This window comes from Falco naumanni, chromosome 7 (assembly GCF_017639655.2).
Source record: "Falco naumanni isolate bFalNau1 chromosome 7, bFalNau1.pat, whole genome shotgun sequence".
Classification (NCBI taxonomy): Eukaryota; Metazoa; Chordata; class Aves; order Falconiformes; family Falconidae; genus Falco; species Falco naumanni.
In genome coordinates, this window is record NC_054060.1 from 36,854,782 (window position 1) to 36,872,437 (window position 17,656).

Sequence of the window (17,656 nt, forward strand, 5' to 3'; positions counted from 1 at the left end):
ATACCACTTCTACAAACAAGACAGCCTTTTGTTTTACTTACTGTTGGATCTCTGGTGGAGAGGAAGATAACGAAGGATGGTGACAAATCAATATCTTGGTCTCCCAGAGTAATGAGAACTCTGCCTCCAGTCCTCCGGACTTCACGATTCAGAACAGGATTCAGAACTGGGTCATAGCTCTCCACATCCTAGAAGCAGAGAGGTGTTAGGAGATTCTGTTGCTTTCAAGTGTCTCAAGCTAAAAAACCTGATCCAGCTGGGGCTTAAAGCTCTGGTAAGAAATCAATTTGCAGTTGGTTTAGAATACGGATCACACTCAGAAGGTATTTCCACTTTAGATTTGTAGTTGAGCTACACAAACACAGAGTTCAGGCTATTACTGTACAAAATCTGAGAAGGGGAGTATTACTAATGGTCATAATTGTGTTAGTTCTAGTGCATAATTAACCCTATTCTAAGCAGCACTAGCAGTTACTGTTCTCATCTGTGAGCTAATCCTTCAGTTTTGCCATTTCTATACTAAGAAACAAAAAGATATATCCATCTCAAGTGAAAGTCAACTATTGCTACAGTTGCCTGTTTCTCTGTATTACTGACACTTCCTACTGCTACTCAGAGTAGATTTAATTCTAGATAACTAGCCATATTAGGTGCTATTACCTATGACTAGAAATAGCTTATGGAAATAAAGAAAGAGACAAATTGCAAGTTGTTTTGTAGAGTAGAAGTAAAGAAAGACCATTTCAAGATAAAAGCATTTGATCTTGAAATGGTGGACAAAGGAAATACCTTCTTTTGATTGTGTATCTCACTAATCATATTCTTCTCAGGACTAAGACCTCACTCTGTATTAGTTTACTTGTTGTGGTTCAAAAATAAAGTTGTTTGCATCTTACTAACAGAACAACTGCAAACTTTTCTAGTACACAGGGCAGAATTCAAGAATTGTGAAGTTCCTACTTGATCATGCAACTGACCTGGACGAGAAGTGGGTTACCAAATCTCAAGGCACTTTCCAAGTTTTTTCTGAAAGCGTCATCCAAGAAACTAGTACGAGTTATCTTACGGTCTTTATATTCATTCATGATAAACTCTGTAGCTTGCCCAGAGGGATCGATGATCAATGGATACCTAAGTCAGTAATAAAACTCTTTCATTACTTGGCTTTTGACTGCAGACAGCCTCTAAGCAGTTTTATGAACTTAGGTTGCACTGTTAGTCACAACTATAAAGCTTACACACTGAAGGAATAAGTCGGCCAGGTTCAAAGACTTATTTTGGTTCAGGGTTTTGAAAGGTAAGTCTGTGTTTGGGCAACAAAATACCTTCAGTTTAAGCCAATTTATCTTAACAGCTAGGCGTGACAAAAATGACAAGCAAAGATGAGTGAGCCTTTACGTTTACACATGGTTGAGAAGCTTTTACAAACATCAGAAGTTCTCACAACAGCAAAACAGTGCTTTGAAAGAGTTACTGCGATTCTTTGACAGGTGCAAAATCCTGCCTGCTGTGAGAATGCTGCTTTAGAATTCTACACCTTAGAATGAATTACCTATTAAACCGCTTGAGCATGATGGCGTTCTCAGTGCACAGGTCGTCTGCAGGTAGAGAACTTGCTTGCCAACGAAGCCGCTCGTCTGCATTGGAAAGGTACTCTGTCCTTGCAATATCTGTACGGAACTGCAAGAAGTACACACATGGTTAGTATTTGACCAGAAGACATTTAGTGTAAATGCAGCTCTACAAGGTATTCTTTTCCAATAGCTCCATTCTTTACTTGACAATCTTACAGCTTTTTTAACTGCCGCAGTAAACTGTTTTACAGTTAACTTAGCACGACCGTATCTTTACCTGGATATTTGCTTGCTGCAAATGGTGAGACCACGTAGTGAACAGATTCTGACGCATCTGCTGATCAAAGTAGCCAGCATAGGCAATAAAAGCTCCTGAAAGTAAGCAATCTCCTGCAATAGTGGACATCTGGTTCTTGAAAGTTTCACTTGTCTTCTCCCATCTTTCCCGTTCAGCAGACAGGCTCTTTAGAAGAGCTGTGCTACGGTTTACCTAGAAATAAGTGGTGTAGACTCTTCAGATGAATTGTTGTAGTATTACAAGTCTCTCAGGACACTTAAATATTGACTCAAGGCCCAAGTTAAATTTAAAAGCTAATTTTGTGTTTCTCCACTTCAGTGTTAGTTTATTATGCTGTTTTTAACTGTTATCTTGATGAACTCAGAAGTGCCAAGTACTAGCATCATAGCGACATGCTAATGATTAGATCAAGTATATAGGGAAATTCTTCCCCCACTGCCCTCCCACCTTCCAAAAGAAGTCCAGTTAAGACACTACAGTTACACCACATCCGTATCTGTTTCCAAAGGTTTTCTACTTATTTTAAGCCTTATGTTAACCGTCTTGTTAATCAACTAGCAACATGAGCTGGTATTTCTAACTCCAGTCAGGTTTCATTAGCTTAACAAGCTTCGTGACATCCAGAGACAAAACAGCTCAAACGCACCACAGGGAAGCAACCAAGTCCACACTCACAAGTTTGAGGAATGGTTCAATTTCTGACTGCCAAACTTTAAAGAACGGAGAATTATTGATATATAAAAGTCTTACTTTTGCTTCTACAGCAGCCAAGTCTGCCTTAATAGCTTGAGCCTCCGAAATCAGTACCGCATATTCTTCTTTGTAACGGGCAATACTGGCTTCAAGATCACGAATCATCTGCTCCACTTCATTGGCTTTCTGTTGGTTGTCTTTGGCATCATCCTCCAGCTTCTGCAGTTCATTGCGTAGAGGTTCCACTCTTTTCAACATATCAGCATAGTTCAGCTGTAAACAGCAAATAGGCCCTTTATACTTTCTGAAGTGACATGTATTAACAAGAACCACAGCATTCAGTTGTATACTACCAACTGCAGCTTATCAAACTTAGGTACTTGTAACCTGTGTAAGAATTAATAGCTACTTAACAAAAGCTTAGGATTGTTTATCAATCCTTAAGGCTCTAGTTTAAACCAAGCACAGACACATAAGTAATTGCTTTTTGCAAGAACCTTTTACTGCTCTGTAGATTTACAGGCAGTCACCTGAAAGGTTGAGACCACATTAAGTAGTGTACAGCACTGTTCTGCATAAATACTTGACTGGGGGTGTCCATGTCAGTATCGTGCTAATCTACCTTTATTAGTAAAGAACTGATTATAGCTAAGCAACACAACAATTAGGATGGGGCCTGGCAAGACCGAAGCTAAACAGTCTCTCCCCATCGGGCCATTCATAGCAGGCACACTTTTAACAAGCCAAGCATTCCTTTAGGAAACCAGTCAAGTATTTAGAAGTCCACCTAGAAGACTCTGACAGAGCTGCCTGTGAGCATACTCCACTAAGGCAAGACAAAACTTAGGCAACCTCTATTAAGAGGATGGCATTTTCCACTTGAGAACTGTATTGTCCTGCAGAATGACGCTACATACAGAAAGGATCTGCTGTTGTTTACTGTAAACCTGAAGTTTCTCAGCACAACTGGCCATTAGTTTTCTAGCACAGTACTACAGAGCCCAGAAGCATTCATCTGAAACATCTACCCATTTCTTTGAAGCAAAATATCTTCCAATATTTAGTTGTATAGAGGCAAATTCAGAGCCTTTAGACACTGTATACGCCTTCAGGATCAGTCTTTCCACCTTCCATTTGCTTCCCTGCACTACTGACTTTACCTGTGCAATTGCCCATTTCACCATAGGTCCACAGGCCAGTGATGCTCTGTTTACAATTTCATAGTTGTAACTTGGATTTGACAGGTAATTTTTCTTCATCTTCTCCCGGATAGCATCACTGCAAGGGAAATGTTTTTAGAGATAGCATGAGTACACTGTATGACAGCACACAGGTGTTCAGCATCCCTTTATCTGGCCTGCCTCCCACAGCTGACATGAACATTTACTAGTAGTTTTGCTGACTGGTAGCTGGTATGTTTTGATTAGTTCAAGATGCTGTTTCAGAAATTACAGCCTACAGGTGATAAAAGGCATTTAACAATATTTTAAGATTAGTCACTCACAAACTGCTTAACTCTGCTCAGAAAAATTTGGAGTTGGAAGGGAATTCGGGTGTCTTTAGCTTGACCGTCTGGCTCAGATTAAAAGCCAGCTAGGAAGTCAGCCTAGATAAAGCCATCAGCAAGCTGGTCTGCTGTTGCCACAAAACTACTTTCAATTAGTAACGTGGCTTTGGACAGCAACACACTGCTTTGCAACCACGCCTTGAAGTTACTCAACAGCAGCTGTTTTGCCTCAGTTTGCATGACACACCTTTGCTTCAGCAGTACATTTCCTGTACCACCTACACATCCACTACATGCAGGAATAATTTAGTCTCAAAGTCAAGTGCTATCAAAGCAATCACACAGAGTAAAGTCCAATTAAGACCATCCATATCTTTGTAAATACTTTAGTCATATAAATAAATTACACTTGCACTTTACCTGATTTCCTCAGCAGAGAAGTTAACAATGGTTGGAATGAAGTTCTCTCTCATGATGATGGAACGTATTTGTTTCCAGTCAGTTGTACTTTCACCTAGTAGTAGGCAGATGGACTCCAGTGCTAGCTTAACTGCTGCAGGTGGATTAGCCATAGAACGGACCTCTACCAGGTGCTGTTTCTTTATTGACTTCACAGCTAGCCAGTGCCAGGAAGATGATGAGCGTTGATTGGGAAGAAAACAAACAGTTAGCAAAGCCCATTAAAGTATCCTGGATTTGTGAAAATGCTTCAAGATTCTCAAAAAGAATCTGAGGTTATTAGAGAAGCGGATACCAGTGGGTAACATTCAAACCACTGCTACATAAGACAGGCTTCTCTCTGTGAACAGTCAACTTGCCAGCTGGCCACAGGCAACTTCTGCTGCTGCCTAAAGTGATTCACTTAAAGCAGTAATTCCTCTATCCAGTTTAACGAATGGACAGCTTGATTGTATGCTGTCTGTGCAGCGATAAGGCATCAGTGGTCTCTCTGATTATGACTTTTTATGAATACAAGCTGAATAACTAACTAAAGCTGTTCTGCCAGAAACAAAGCCACAAGCCATAAAAGGAGTACCAAGTATCAGGTCAGTACTACAAACAGCACAAAGGCACAACTCAGGGACCAGGTATTTCCTCAGCACTGTTCAGCTCCGCGCTATGCATGCCCCTTCGTTAGACAGTACCAGCTTGGACTACAACAGAAGACATTCTCTCATAGACTTCAGTTTTAGATCCAAGCCCACAGTGTGATCTCTTCAGGTGCTAACATACCATTCTGAGCTTCAATGACAGCAGGCTCCACCTTGTCCAGATCTTCTTTCACACTCATCTGCTTGTCTGCAATGACCTCCTGCTGCTTGTGCAGCTGTTCCTGAATCTCCTGGCTCATGACCTAGAAGGAAATTTCAAACAAAATACTGCTTTTCAGAAGCAGGAACTTCTTCCAGTACTTGTTCTGCAGGCTCTGTTTTGTTTTTTTTTTGGGGGGGGCGGGGGGGGAGGAATTTACTATGCACAGAGATTAACAAAGATTTTTACCTTTTTCTTCTCAGCTTCCTGCTGATCTTTCACCATCTTTTTTAACTTGTCGTTGGCTGCTGCATTCTTCACCTCCAGTTCCTGACTCTTTATTCTTAGGTCACGCCTCAATTCTTCCACCTAAGACAGATTGTAAGATGAGAGAGAGTACTTATATTAGGCATGGAGATCTATTTAACCACTTCAGCCTTATAAAGGGCGAAGTTTTAAAGGTACGTACCTGATCAACGGTTTCTTTGATTTTTCTAAGACCAACATTCAAATGCATTTGCTGTTCCTCCAATTCACTTCGTTTCTCATTGAACAAGTTGGCATAATGATTGATGAAGTCCAAATAGTGGCGAGGTGTGATTGCCATGGTTCTGCCTCCTCGTTTTGCCAGACGAGCATTAGCCTTTAGGGAAGAAGAAGTTGTAGATTATGCATTGTTTTTACATGTACTTGGATGCCAAAGATCATAGTTTTTAGGAAACTGGTGCACGATGCTGTGACCTAGAGATCAATGTAAGTTAAGCAGTGTCATAGCAACATACCTGATGAAGAGTCTGATGAACAAACACACAACTATTAACAATAGCTTCCCTGTGTGACGGTGGTTGTGGTAGCTTATCATACACAACTGGCATGTAATCGGGCACAATATAATTTGGTTTCTCAAGATCCATTTTACTTGTGAACTCTTTGCCCACTTGGTACAATGCCTCAGTTGACCAGTCTCCAAACCAGTTCAAAACACATCTGAAATACAAAGCATTTGTCAATGCTTCCCAAAGATTACTGTTTTAACAGTACTTGTAACACATGCTTGAATATACAGCGATTACCTGTTGAAGAGCGCAGGAGAGGTAGCTGCCCTGTCCTTCAGGCCCTCAGAAGATGGATTCATAGTGAACACAACATGGAGATTGCGAATAACTTGGCTGGTGAACCATTTGTAGAGTTCCTCATGTGAATCTAACATTAAACCTTCTTTCTGTGCTCCTTCTTTACATTGAGTCATGAGGGTAGCATATTCATCTCCTTCAAAGAGACCAGGAACCTAATTCAAAACATAGTTTTGTTGTAGCTTATAATTGTAAAAAGGTGCTTAAAGTATTTACTTAAAATCTTCTTACCTCTCCATTGGCTAGGAGAGTGTTCATTCTCTCCAGGAAACCAGAATCCAACACATTTGACTCATCCATTATAAAAGCTATTTTTTCATTTTTACAGCCAGAACGTCTCAATACTGTCCTAAGGTCTTCATCAAAATCTTCACCTGTATATTTTCTGTGAACCTAGTAAGATTTAACATTTGTTATGAACGTTTCAGTTTAGCTTTAATGGGGTTTTTTAGGGGTTGATATTTAACAAGTGTGAGTTTTGACTAACAGGCTTTTAAAAGGTAAACTAGCACACCAACCTTAATTTGGTAGACACTCAAGCCATTCATCCAGGCAACAAATCTTGAAAGGGTTGTTTTCCCTGCTCCACTGACTCCAATAAGCAGCAAGTGGCCCTGTGGCTGACGGAAGATTCTGGAAAAGAACATAACCAAGTATGTTTGACAAGTGTCAGCAACTTACTGAGGCTCTTCCTTGAACACCTAAACTTTCAAATTGGTACCCAAACTGACACACCTTTCCAGACAGAACCCTGCTAGCTGAAGGCCAGCGGTACATCATCTATGGACAACAATGGGGTCACACTCCTTTCTGACTTACCCTGTACTCAGGCTAATCTGTTTTAGAAAAAAGTCTCTAAATAATATTTATACAAGCAGTAACTGAAGTCTGAACTTACCGGTCAATTCTTAACACATGATCCAAGACTTCATTGAACAGAACAAGTGGTACATCAAGTTCTTCTTCATAAAAGACTTTAAGCCTAGCTTTCACATAGTCTCTTAATTCTTCTTGATCCACTGGAATATAATCCTAGAAGAACCAGCATGGAATTTAAGACTAAGGGAATTTTTCTTAGGGATCAGTTTATGAGTAGATGAAAGCAGAACTATTAAAATACTTAAAGTAGCAATCCTCTACAAAAGCTTAAGAATGCTGTACTCAATTTAACTCGCACAGGAAGATGTCCACAGCCTAGAGTTCCACAGATTGCAGCATGGGGTTTAAACACTATCTATTGAACCTACCATAGGATGAGTCAGTGACGCCAGTCACAGCCAAATGACAGACTTACTCCCCCCCGCCCCACCCCCCCCCCCCCCCGCTGATGTATTTTAAACAGCCTTTTCTAGCCACTTGCCTTTGGTCATAAAGATGAGTAGCAGGCTACATGGACTTCTAACTTGACCCTGCAGGATTTCTATGGGTTGCCCAGCAGGATCACTTCAGATTGCAAAAGAGAGTCCACCACAAAATGTAGAATACTAGTATTGTTTAAGGGTCAACGCCTTATCCAAGAGATTCCATAAGCAGTAACTGTCAGCAACTTTCTGGGACTGTTACAGTGTTCTTCAGAAATATTATTTAATACTGCCTTTATGTACTGCAGTAGATCTTGCAATGGCATCCCTGGCATAACAGCTATTAAGTTTGTGGTAGAGTTCACTTCAGATAATCATAGTGAGAACTTCTTGGAGATCAGTTTAATGAAGTGATAAGCACCAATTATCATGTTAATATAGTTATAAGAGCTGCATCATTCAGTTGCTCCCTTAATTAAAAAAAAAAATAATTAAGCAAACTACTTATTTACCTTTGACAGCCAGTTGCTGTATAAGATAGGTCTGCTCATAGCTTTTTCTTTGTCAATATTGGGGAAGTGTTTCAGAGCAACCATATCAATGTTCTCATCAGTCCAGCGTCTCTCCTCATCTTCTACAAGTCTGGATAAAGAAACAAGTCAGTAACTACAACCCTCTGAAATGGGAGGATGTAATCACATCACATGGCAGTGCTATGACTAAAGTATGTTTCCGCTTTGCACAGATACTACTCCCAACAGTATCAAGTTAGAGCGAAGGGAAATATTCTCATTTCAGACACACTTCAGTTTGGTCTTCTAATGAAAGTTGGCAAGGAGTGGGGAAAATTAATTTTGAACCTTTTCTTTTTTTTAATTTTCTTTTTCCCCTCTCCATCTCACGTTTATTTTACCTGTCTTGGAAGAGACGTAAGGCTTCATGGGCCCAAATCCTGATAAGGCCTTCAACTGGTAAAGTTTCTAGCGGTCTTAATGCTTCAAATATACCTCTCACCCATCGAGTCATTTCACGAGGTGAATAGATGTAGTGTGGCTGGGTGTCTTGAGTGAATCTCTCCTAAAAATTTAAACTTAGTTAGTTACTTAATTCCAAAGTTGCACCGTACTTTTTGCAGGCCTTAGCACTGCAAGATACTACTTTGCTAGTGTCATTCAGTGGCTTTTGCCAGAATGCAAGTTCTTGTATATGTGTCATTTATGTGAAAGTCAAACAATGTATCTTAAATGATCCAGCATAAAAGGAAGACTTCTAATTAGCTTGGGGTTGTATTTAATAAGTTACCTGAGACATTGTGTAGAACTCTACCATAGCAGCAGTGAGAGGTTCTGCATATGTGCGAAGCGATGGGATCAGCCTTAGCATGGCACGATTGAATGTTCCATATATCTGAGTAAGTGAAGCTGGTCCAGGATAGTCCACATAAACCACAGGAACATGTCGTAAAAATCTGAAAGATTAGCATATTACACAGTACAGAAAGTCAAATTACAGTCTGTATTACTTTCACTATCTTTTGCCAAAATTAAATAACTGCTTGATTCAAAATTATCAGCAGTAACTGCAACTGGTTTGATTGCTCCTTAGCGACTTGGACTAAAAAGCATTCTGAAGTACCCACAGCATTTCAGACAGGTTATTCAAGAAGTGTAACAGTGAGTCCCCTGGCTGGCTGTCAGGGTAAGAACCAACTAGCAGTTAGTTCAAAAGCAAGGAACACCATTTCAGCGCAGCTGGTGTTAAACAAGTGTATTAAGAACAGGTTTCACAGTCAATGCTTCAATTTTGACCCCTATTCTGTTGCTGTATAGGAGTTTAGTAGATACATTACCTATGTGAAAGAGGTTTTCTTCCAGGATCAGTAGGTGGATTACATGCGCCAACAAACTGAATTCTCTCCAGCTTCACCCACGTCTGGTCTGATGTACGATAGAAACCTCCATGTTCCACCATCTGGGGGGGGGGGGGGGAGGGGGAAAGTATCAGTGGGACACTGTATTTCTCTGAAAATAATTGTTACAATATAGTTGATTACAAAGAAAAACAAACCTGTCTAATGAAGGATATGACTCTCTGTGTGCCATACTTATCCATATCTGGCAAGTTGATTTCATCGCAGAATAGCACCAGCCACTTCCCTAACTGCACAGGAGCCAGCACCACTCCATTAGGTGTACGCCTGTACTCACAGTAGTGATCAAAAGTTTTCAAGAGCAGTTCTGGAGTGGTAGCACTAGAAAAGTTGAGTCCAACCACCTTAAAAAGACAACAGTGAAAAGAAATAGCTTAAATATATTGAGGCTTGAAAAGAGCACACATCAAGAGTCTTGAAAACAGGTAAGTTTGGCTTTCCACAGTGTAGGTACATATACCATCTGTATTTCAGGTTACTGTCTGTGTACTGTTTGCTGCCAGCTGCAGGTTCTCCCTTTAGCATGCAGCAACGCCTCCTGCCCAACCTTGTACTTAGAACATCACAGCTTCACGTTAAGTGTTACTCCACCTAAATACACCGAAAGATGAGAGCTTAAATATTACCACAGGTTTTAAAATACTAAGTAGAGGAATCCTCCTGTATTACTGAAGTGGCAAAGGCAAGAAACAGCTTTTAGATTAAGGATCTTGAGACATAAATTTAGATGCTGCTCAATGTAATTTTTATTTTTTGCTATGTATACACATGACTGACTGAGGTGGAGTATCACTGAATTCTGGCTAGCATATCATTTCCGTGCTAAATCAAGACTGCTTTAATCTTTATGGATATTAGAGACTTGTTACTATTCCCTAATTCACACATGTGCACGTGCACACATACACACACACTCTCTTGTGTACCTCCATGTCAGGCAGAGCTCTGAGAGCACTGAAGAGGGTCATGGTCTTTCCAGAACCTGGTGGGCCACACAGTACTAGAGGTTTGTGTTCTGCCAACCAAGTATACAGCAATGCTTCATGGCGAACCGTATCTAGGGTTGGTACTACAACATCAGGAGCTGCGACTTTGTGTGTTTCAACCTCAATTTGAGGAACCTTGGATTGCCATGGCACCCATTCACCTGTAATGGACACCTAGGAGCACAAAACCAAGATCAATTCAGAACAGGAATACAGCTCAACCTCAGTTAAAATTTTTTTTTTAAACCACAGAATAGTTTGTGGCATCAAATTTGATTTGTTTATTTAAACAGGCAGCTTGTTCACCGAACTGTGAAGCTATAGAATTTAAGATAAGTCTAGCATTTTATTTTCCAGTTTCATCTCCAAAATGTAAAGCAAGCTTCTAAGGACACAAGGGTGCAACTCTTCTAGCATAAGAAAGGTTTACCTCGTAGTCAATTATAGGTATGTTGGGTGCAGTCGGCAGTGGCACAGTGGTGATTCTCCTGATGTATTCTCCCAGCTCTGCTCTCATTTTCAAACGACTGTCTCCAGAAAGAGACCAGAGTATTGCATAGACCAGGTACCTCTGTAAGAAGCAGCGAAAGCAGCTCTTGGTTTTGTGAGTAATGGATCACAACTTAACAATAAATAAAACCCAGCTGGCTGCAGTGACACATCAAACACTGCAGTCACTTAGCAGCATTTTGTATTTACCTGGATGTAACGCTCTAGTTGATCTATCTGCATTGGAAAGTCTGGATGATTGGCATTGTACTGGGCTACGTTGCGGCAAGCTTGATGCAACATGGAGAACAGAGAACCAAGACAGCGCAAGCGGGTGAGATCCATAATATGCTCCAACTTGAAAGCATGTTCAAGTGCTTTAGTTACCAGGCCGTTAGATGTGAAATACGGCTGCATTATTGTTGCAGCATCTCTCTGAATCTGTTGGGGGAGACAAACACTGTTCAAAGCACTCGCTTCTCATTTGATTACCAGGCAGCAGGAAATAAATTTTGTTTAAGGTTTGAAGTGCCTTATATTTTAATATTCTTCTAATCATGGTTATTGGTTATAAAAATGGTTGTAAGGTTCTACAACATGGTTATAAAAGAAAAAAAAAATGTAAATAGGTGGTCAGTTTTTCCATGACAGGCTGCCATAGATGTTAAGTACTCCATACGACTTCTGATATGAGCGTTCTTACTACATCATTACTACATTACATAATGTAATCTAAGTTATACCTGCAACATTGGGGATGCTGCTTCTTCTCCTTCATCTTCTTTGCCCTTTCGCCTTCGCTGAGCTTCCTCCTCACCTTCATCCAAAGGAATGCTTCTCAGTCTAGCCAGGAAGTTATTGAATATCATGTCTGTACTGAGAACATCCTCACTGAACCAGACCATGCCACATCTTGACACAGTAGCCAAAGTGGCATATTTCAGATCCTGTACCTCAAACATGATGCGCACCTGAAGAGTAGAGATTTAAAATAAAATAGTTTGAAGTAAAATCCCCCCAAACAAAAGCAAAACAAAACAAAAAAACTATCCCTCAAAAACCTTTAAAAATAAATTAACTTGTATTTAGCTTCTGAATAGTGAACAGCAGCATTTAACTATCCTAAGGTAAGTTCATCACTATTAACTGTTACCGTAGACTTTTACATAATCCACAAAGTTTGTCTTACAGGATCAAAGTATAATGTGAAATGTCTGTTTTCGCAAAAGCTCAACTCCAGCAAACCACTACCTGAGATGAGCATTACTCTACTTGTAATGAGAAAGAGGGACAGCACTAGTATGTTTTAAGGTAAAAGCAACAAATTTACAGGACAGCAAGCAAACATGTAAAAGAAGTAGCATTACATTTGGTGGAAGGCTGAGACGTTCTCCATTTGGCAGAGTCAGTAGTTTGTTGTCATCCAAAACAGAGTTCAAGTTCTCAACCCATTCAGGGTCTACATCACCATCAAAGATTATCCACTGACGTTTTTGCAGTTCACCTCTCACATTGTCTATGATTCTATTAAAGAAAATATTTATTTCAGTGGAGAACAAAGACTTGGTAAGGCCAAATTATTAATGGCACTAATGTACCGTCTACTTCTCATTTGCACTATTTAAGACTCACTTTCTCAGGACGTGCGTAAACAGGCCATCTGTCCATTCTCTGGTGTTTGGATCCAAAGTACCATAAAGGTGATCTTTGCTGATTGCTTTTGGATCTATAATATGAGCAACACCTTCCACACCCTCCAGCCGTTCAAGGGCTTTCAGAAGTACTCTCCAAGCCATGCTCTTTCCACTTCCAGAGGGACCAACCATCATCAATCCATGATTTATCTGTGTAATCTGATACAGCTGAAGAACCTGTCACAGAAGAAATGATGTACCAATTAAGTCTTAACTTCAGCAGTCAATTTAAGCTTCTATGTGGTGCTCACTTCAGAGAAAGAAAAGAGGAAAAAGCTTTCTACCCTTTCATAACAAAAACGGAAGTTTAGTCTTATGCATGAACTTCAATTCCACATTTTCAGTTTTATATTTTACCTTTTCAACCCACATGCCACCAACTTCTTCTCCATCACCATAGGTAAGGTACATTTCCTGACACACTTTCTTAAGCTCCTCTCGCAAGGCTGTCATCTCCCCACGATGATACTGTACTCCAGGGAATACATCAGAAAGGAGACTGAACAGCAATGGAATGTCTTCTGCAACCAGTTTTGGTACCATAGTTTCACACACGCTTTGGATGAGGATCTGCAGAGAAAGTCACGTTTTGGTTAAGCTTTTTTTCTTAAGTTTGCTTTACTGAACGCATCTGACAAGGAATACTTCAGTAAATACTGAGAAAGCACAAGACCAGGGTGGTCTTGGTATAAAGAATCATTAGTGGGGTTTCAACTTCGAAACCACACAATGATCTCCTATTGATTTTCAGTTTATACAACTGTAGTTTCTTATGTCTCTTCACCACGAGTATTAAATGCCGAGGAACTGAGCAGCAAATGAGTGTTATGAATATACTACTTCATAAGAACAAGTCTTTCACTATGATTCAGGACTCCTAAGACATGCTCAACCTGGTGCTTCTAAGGTACCAAATTCCTACCTTTGTAACATTACCATTTAGTGTGAAGCCATGCAAGCAAAGTAAACACTGTAGGGTCATTTGCTTTGTTTAGTATGCTTCCTGTACTTTATCACAGCAGAGGAGTTCACAAACACATTACCTCTTGTTCTGGTAAGTTCTCAGCAATTTCTCCCTCATCAACAACTTCACCACGCTCTTCTTTCTCCCGCTTTATCTTCTGAATCCTCTCCCTCTTCACATTACCTGCACTAACCAGCACACTCTTCAGTGCTCTCAAGCCAAAATCATAGTGACTTTGGGAGGACAGCTGTTCATCACAAAGCCTAAGAAGCAAAAGAGACAAAACACAATTTGATTCTCTATAGGGACCAACACAACACTCGGTAAATGCCACTATTTACTTGAAATGATTGCTGCACAACATGCTTAGTGAGTTGCACAGAGCATTACAGCTTTGAACAATAAGCTCTATTTTTACTGACTGGAGCCAAACTTGTTACTCACTTGAAGAATGGTACTATCTTATTGGCAAGCACTTCAGCTGTACGGAAACCTTGGGAGTACAACATGACCTGGGCAATCAACTGACGGTCTGGTTTTGTCATTGCCAAGCTACGGAACAATTTCTTCAAATTGTCAGGCAGATTTGATCTGCCTGCATAGCCAGGATTCATGGTGATGAAGATAGCCATGTCAGGGCTCACTTTGACTTGTTTGTTCAGCAGCTCACAAGTAATAGGTGTTGCAGCTGAAAAAGAGAATGCATTTAGTTACACCTGAGCCAGCAATCAATCGCCCTGAGAACAGAAGGCATACTTTCACTTCAAGGTTTTACATTTTGATAGAAAATGGCTTCTTCCTTGTATTGTTTGGGAGAAATATAACTGAGAAACAAAACAGCATGAAGGACATTAGAGATGCTGTATAACACTATTAGGAACAAACAATTACATACTCTTGTCATAGTTGGGGTTGGAATGCTCTCGCAAGGCTTCCTGGATGCACTGAACTTGCTGTGACACAGCAGAGAGCATACGCTCCTCCAGTCTGTTGAACTCATCAAAGCAGCCCCACGCACCTACTTGGCAAAGTCCCACAAAGATGCGTCCCATTGCCTGCACACACAGGGGGAAAATTCACTGAAGCTGCATGATCATTCTTGCCTGTGCACAGGCAAAGACAGCAGAACGGAGCACTTCATACAATGCATTCGAAGCAGGAAGGAGCTACATTTACATGCAGGTTACCACCTTTATGGTACTGTAAGAGTTATAAAAGGGTTCTAACTGACTTTCAGATGTTCACTGCTTCACAGAATCACAAAATCACAAAAATGATCACAGCTTCCTATTACTACATACTGTACTGCCATGTATTCACAAAACAGTCAAGGTAAGTCCACTGCATAATGTTTTGTTTGCTGATACTATTAATACCAAGTGCAGTTCTAGTCCTTCATCACAAGGAGGATACTAGGATCACAAAATACTTCAGAAGAACAAATTGGATGGCCACAGTATGATGAGGCTTCCACCAGAAGGAACAACCTTTAAGGTAGGATTCTGCAAAGGCGACATGAAGGAACGTGATGGAGGCCTAAAAGCCACTGGTTTAGGATAAACAGGAATCAACTGTTCACTGTCTTTTCCACTACAAGAAGTAAGGAGTCATTAAAAAAGACAAAAGAAGATGCTCCTTCATAAAATGCATAGTAATGCAGCAGAACTCTTTGGTAAAGAATGCTATAGAAGCAAGTGTGCATATGGATTTAAGGGGAAAAATGAGTACCCAGAGGAAGATTCACTGGAGCATGAACGGAGTAACCCGTTTCAGCTTGGAATCTCTTGATCCTCACAACTATCAGAGGCAGGAAGGGAACTGGGGGCAAGGAAGGAGTATCATACACCATCTGCAACCTTAGTACTCCCTAGGTATTTTCTTACTGGTCACCACTACAGGCTTTGGCCCTAGGGCTGATCAAATGGACTCCTGGTCTGACTGAAATACAGCTGTACAGAAAAAAACCCAAACCAATGGGCAACCTGCCAGAGTCCATTAAGTATCATGATTCCTTGTCCAGGTTTTATATTATTTTTTATATATACACCTGACTTAGGTTTTTATTTTGACATGTTTGCTGTGTTAAGAGTTTACAGAAGCATTTCATCTGGTTCTCAGTTTGAAGATGTCATTAATTTTGAAATATCTGGGTAAGCTTTCTTAGTTTAGAAGAATCTTTCACATGCTGAGGCGAACTCCCGTTCTGTCGCAAAGGATAATTTGTGTTAGTCTCGCACTCTCATTTGTTCTCCAGTAAATCAGTACTATCAATACAAACTGAGCAGTTTAAGTTCCTTTCCTAAGTCAGACAGTCTTAAGCCCCTGCCCTGCGCTTCCTTTCCCTCCGTTTGCTGCTATAGAATTACCTGTTCTAAAAAACCAGAACCCCTCCCCCACCAGTGTTCTTCCACACTTTTGCTTTAGGCATTTTTGGCTACAGAGCGTTTATATGACCTATAGATACTGGCTCAGTTAAGGCTTACAGACAGTCATCTTGACCATAATCACTGCTGGTTGTCTCAGAGTTCTGAAGGGATTCCTATTGCTTGTTAGTAAGGACTAAATTTTTTAACAGCTTACCTGGAAGTCAAATGTTTCATCGCAGTTGAAAACCAACACAAAGCGACCAAGCTGATGTCCAAGAGCCTTAACAGATTCTGTTTTACCAGTACCAGCAGGACCTATTTTTGAAGTGAGACAGACACGCTTCAGTATTTACCATCTGAGGAGGTACCACTGCCTACTCATGTAACCTGCCAGCATGATGATTCTGATGGTCCCCAGCAAGAGGGTTCAGTGAAACCTAGAACTGTCTTAACTTCCCCCAGAAGGCTGTTTTGTTCCTCAGTATCTTAGCTGTAAGTGTTCTGCCTGTTTACATATAAAGCTATTCTCTCTAATATGTAAAGAGTTTATACACTTGTCTCAAGTTTTTACTGTACTACAGTACAAACTTACCAAATGGTGATCCTCCAAGTCTTGCCTCCAGGGCTTGTGTCATTGTCAGGTAACAGCGGTCAGTAAGAGGAGTCTGTACTAGCTTATCTTGAACACCTAGGTACTCAAAACCATAGTTGAATTTGGCATTTGCCATCTGAATGGAGAGCTGTTGCAACACATCTGTCTGTTTTGGGTCAAAGTAGAACCGCATTTGGCTGAGCCACTCAAAGGATTTGGAGTTGTCGATCTTGCTTTTGATCAGTGATCTTGTAACATCTCTCTGGTGCACCAACTCAGTGATCTGGAGAACAAAGTAACTCTTTTGACCCCAGCAATACAAGCCACTGCTAATAAAACTAGGAATCCTACAGCTTCCCAGATTATCACTGTGAACTCCTACCACTTCAAAATCATGACCTACCAACAGTCTCTGCCTTAAAATCTGTTGCTACAGAAACAAAATGAACAATGTTGACTGCTCTTGTTAAGGACTTCCCTAGCTTTCAGTGAAGCACTCTGGGCCATTTACTCTGTAAATCCATTACACCACTGAACTAGGTATTTTACTTGCCAGAAACTACGAAGACAAGTACTCCTAACACAGACCAGGTATCTCCCTCTGAAAATCAAGAGAAGTAACCCGGGATGATTTTAAGTCACCCCACCCAATCCTTATCTACAAACAAAGGCATATAATAATTACAATAATGAGCAGGTTAATGAAGTATTTTACATTTGAATGAAAGTCAGTAATGTCCGTATTTGGAAGAGCTAGTCTGAAGATCAATTCAGTAAGCTAGCCTATAATATGCTACCATGCACTAAGCTAACTAGAGTGAAAAACTATCACCGCCTACAGAATCAGGGCTTGATGTAGTTGCTTAAATTGCATGTAA

General features: G+C 40.5%; 1 protein-coding gene across 1 annotated transcript in view; it reads right to left on the reverse strand.

Annotated features, from left to right (window-relative positions):
• The window catches only part of DYNC1H1 (dynein cytoplasmic 1 heavy chain 1), a 45,728-nt gene that overhangs the window by 11,333 nt on the left and 16,739 nt on the right, over positions 1-17,656 (reverse strand). Inside the window, exons 27-58 of the mRNA XM_040600706.1 lie at positions 16,779-17,061; positions 16,401-16,501; positions 14,716-14,875; positions 14,265-14,508; positions 13,900-14,083; positions 13,214-13,426; positions 12,795-13,033; positions 12,530-12,686; positions 11,906-12,133; positions 11,373-11,603; positions 11,104-11,244; positions 10,614-10,847; positions 9,825-10,031; positions 9,607-9,728; positions 9,060-9,225; positions 8,671-8,834; positions 8,270-8,399; positions 7,355-7,488; positions 6,975-7,089; positions 6,688-6,849; positions 6,397-6,611; positions 6,106-6,310; positions 5,793-5,966; positions 5,573-5,692; positions 5,306-5,426; positions 4,493-4,688; positions 3,726-3,843; positions 2,623-2,838; positions 1,852-2,064; positions 1,553-1,680; positions 978-1,131; positions 42-188 (exon numbers count right to left, since the gene is read on the reverse strand). Coding sequence (XP_040456640.1) covers positions 42-188; positions 978-1,131; positions 1,553-1,680; positions 1,852-2,064; positions 2,623-2,838; positions 3,726-3,843; positions 4,493-4,688; positions 5,306-5,426; positions 5,573-5,692; positions 5,793-5,966; positions 6,106-6,310; positions 6,397-6,611; positions 6,688-6,849; positions 6,975-7,089; positions 7,355-7,488; positions 8,270-8,399; positions 8,671-8,834; positions 9,060-9,225; positions 9,607-9,728; positions 9,825-10,031; positions 10,614-10,847; positions 11,104-11,244; positions 11,373-11,603; positions 11,906-12,133; positions 12,530-12,686; positions 12,795-13,033; positions 13,214-13,426; positions 13,900-14,083; positions 14,265-14,508; positions 14,716-14,875; positions 16,401-16,501; positions 16,779-17,061 — 5,622 coding nt within the window. The remainder of the gene's footprint in view (positions 1-41; positions 189-977; positions 1,132-1,552; positions 1,681-1,851; positions 2,065-2,622; positions 2,839-3,725; positions 3,844-4,492; positions 4,689-5,305; positions 5,427-5,572; positions 5,693-5,792; positions 5,967-6,105; positions 6,311-6,396; positions 6,612-6,687; positions 6,850-6,974; positions 7,090-7,354; positions 7,489-8,269; positions 8,400-8,670; positions 8,835-9,059; positions 9,226-9,606; positions 9,729-9,824; positions 10,032-10,613; positions 10,848-11,103; positions 11,245-11,372; positions 11,604-11,905; positions 12,134-12,529; positions 12,687-12,794; positions 13,034-13,213; positions 13,427-13,899; positions 14,084-14,264; positions 14,509-14,715; positions 14,876-16,400; positions 16,502-16,778; positions 17,062-17,656) is intronic.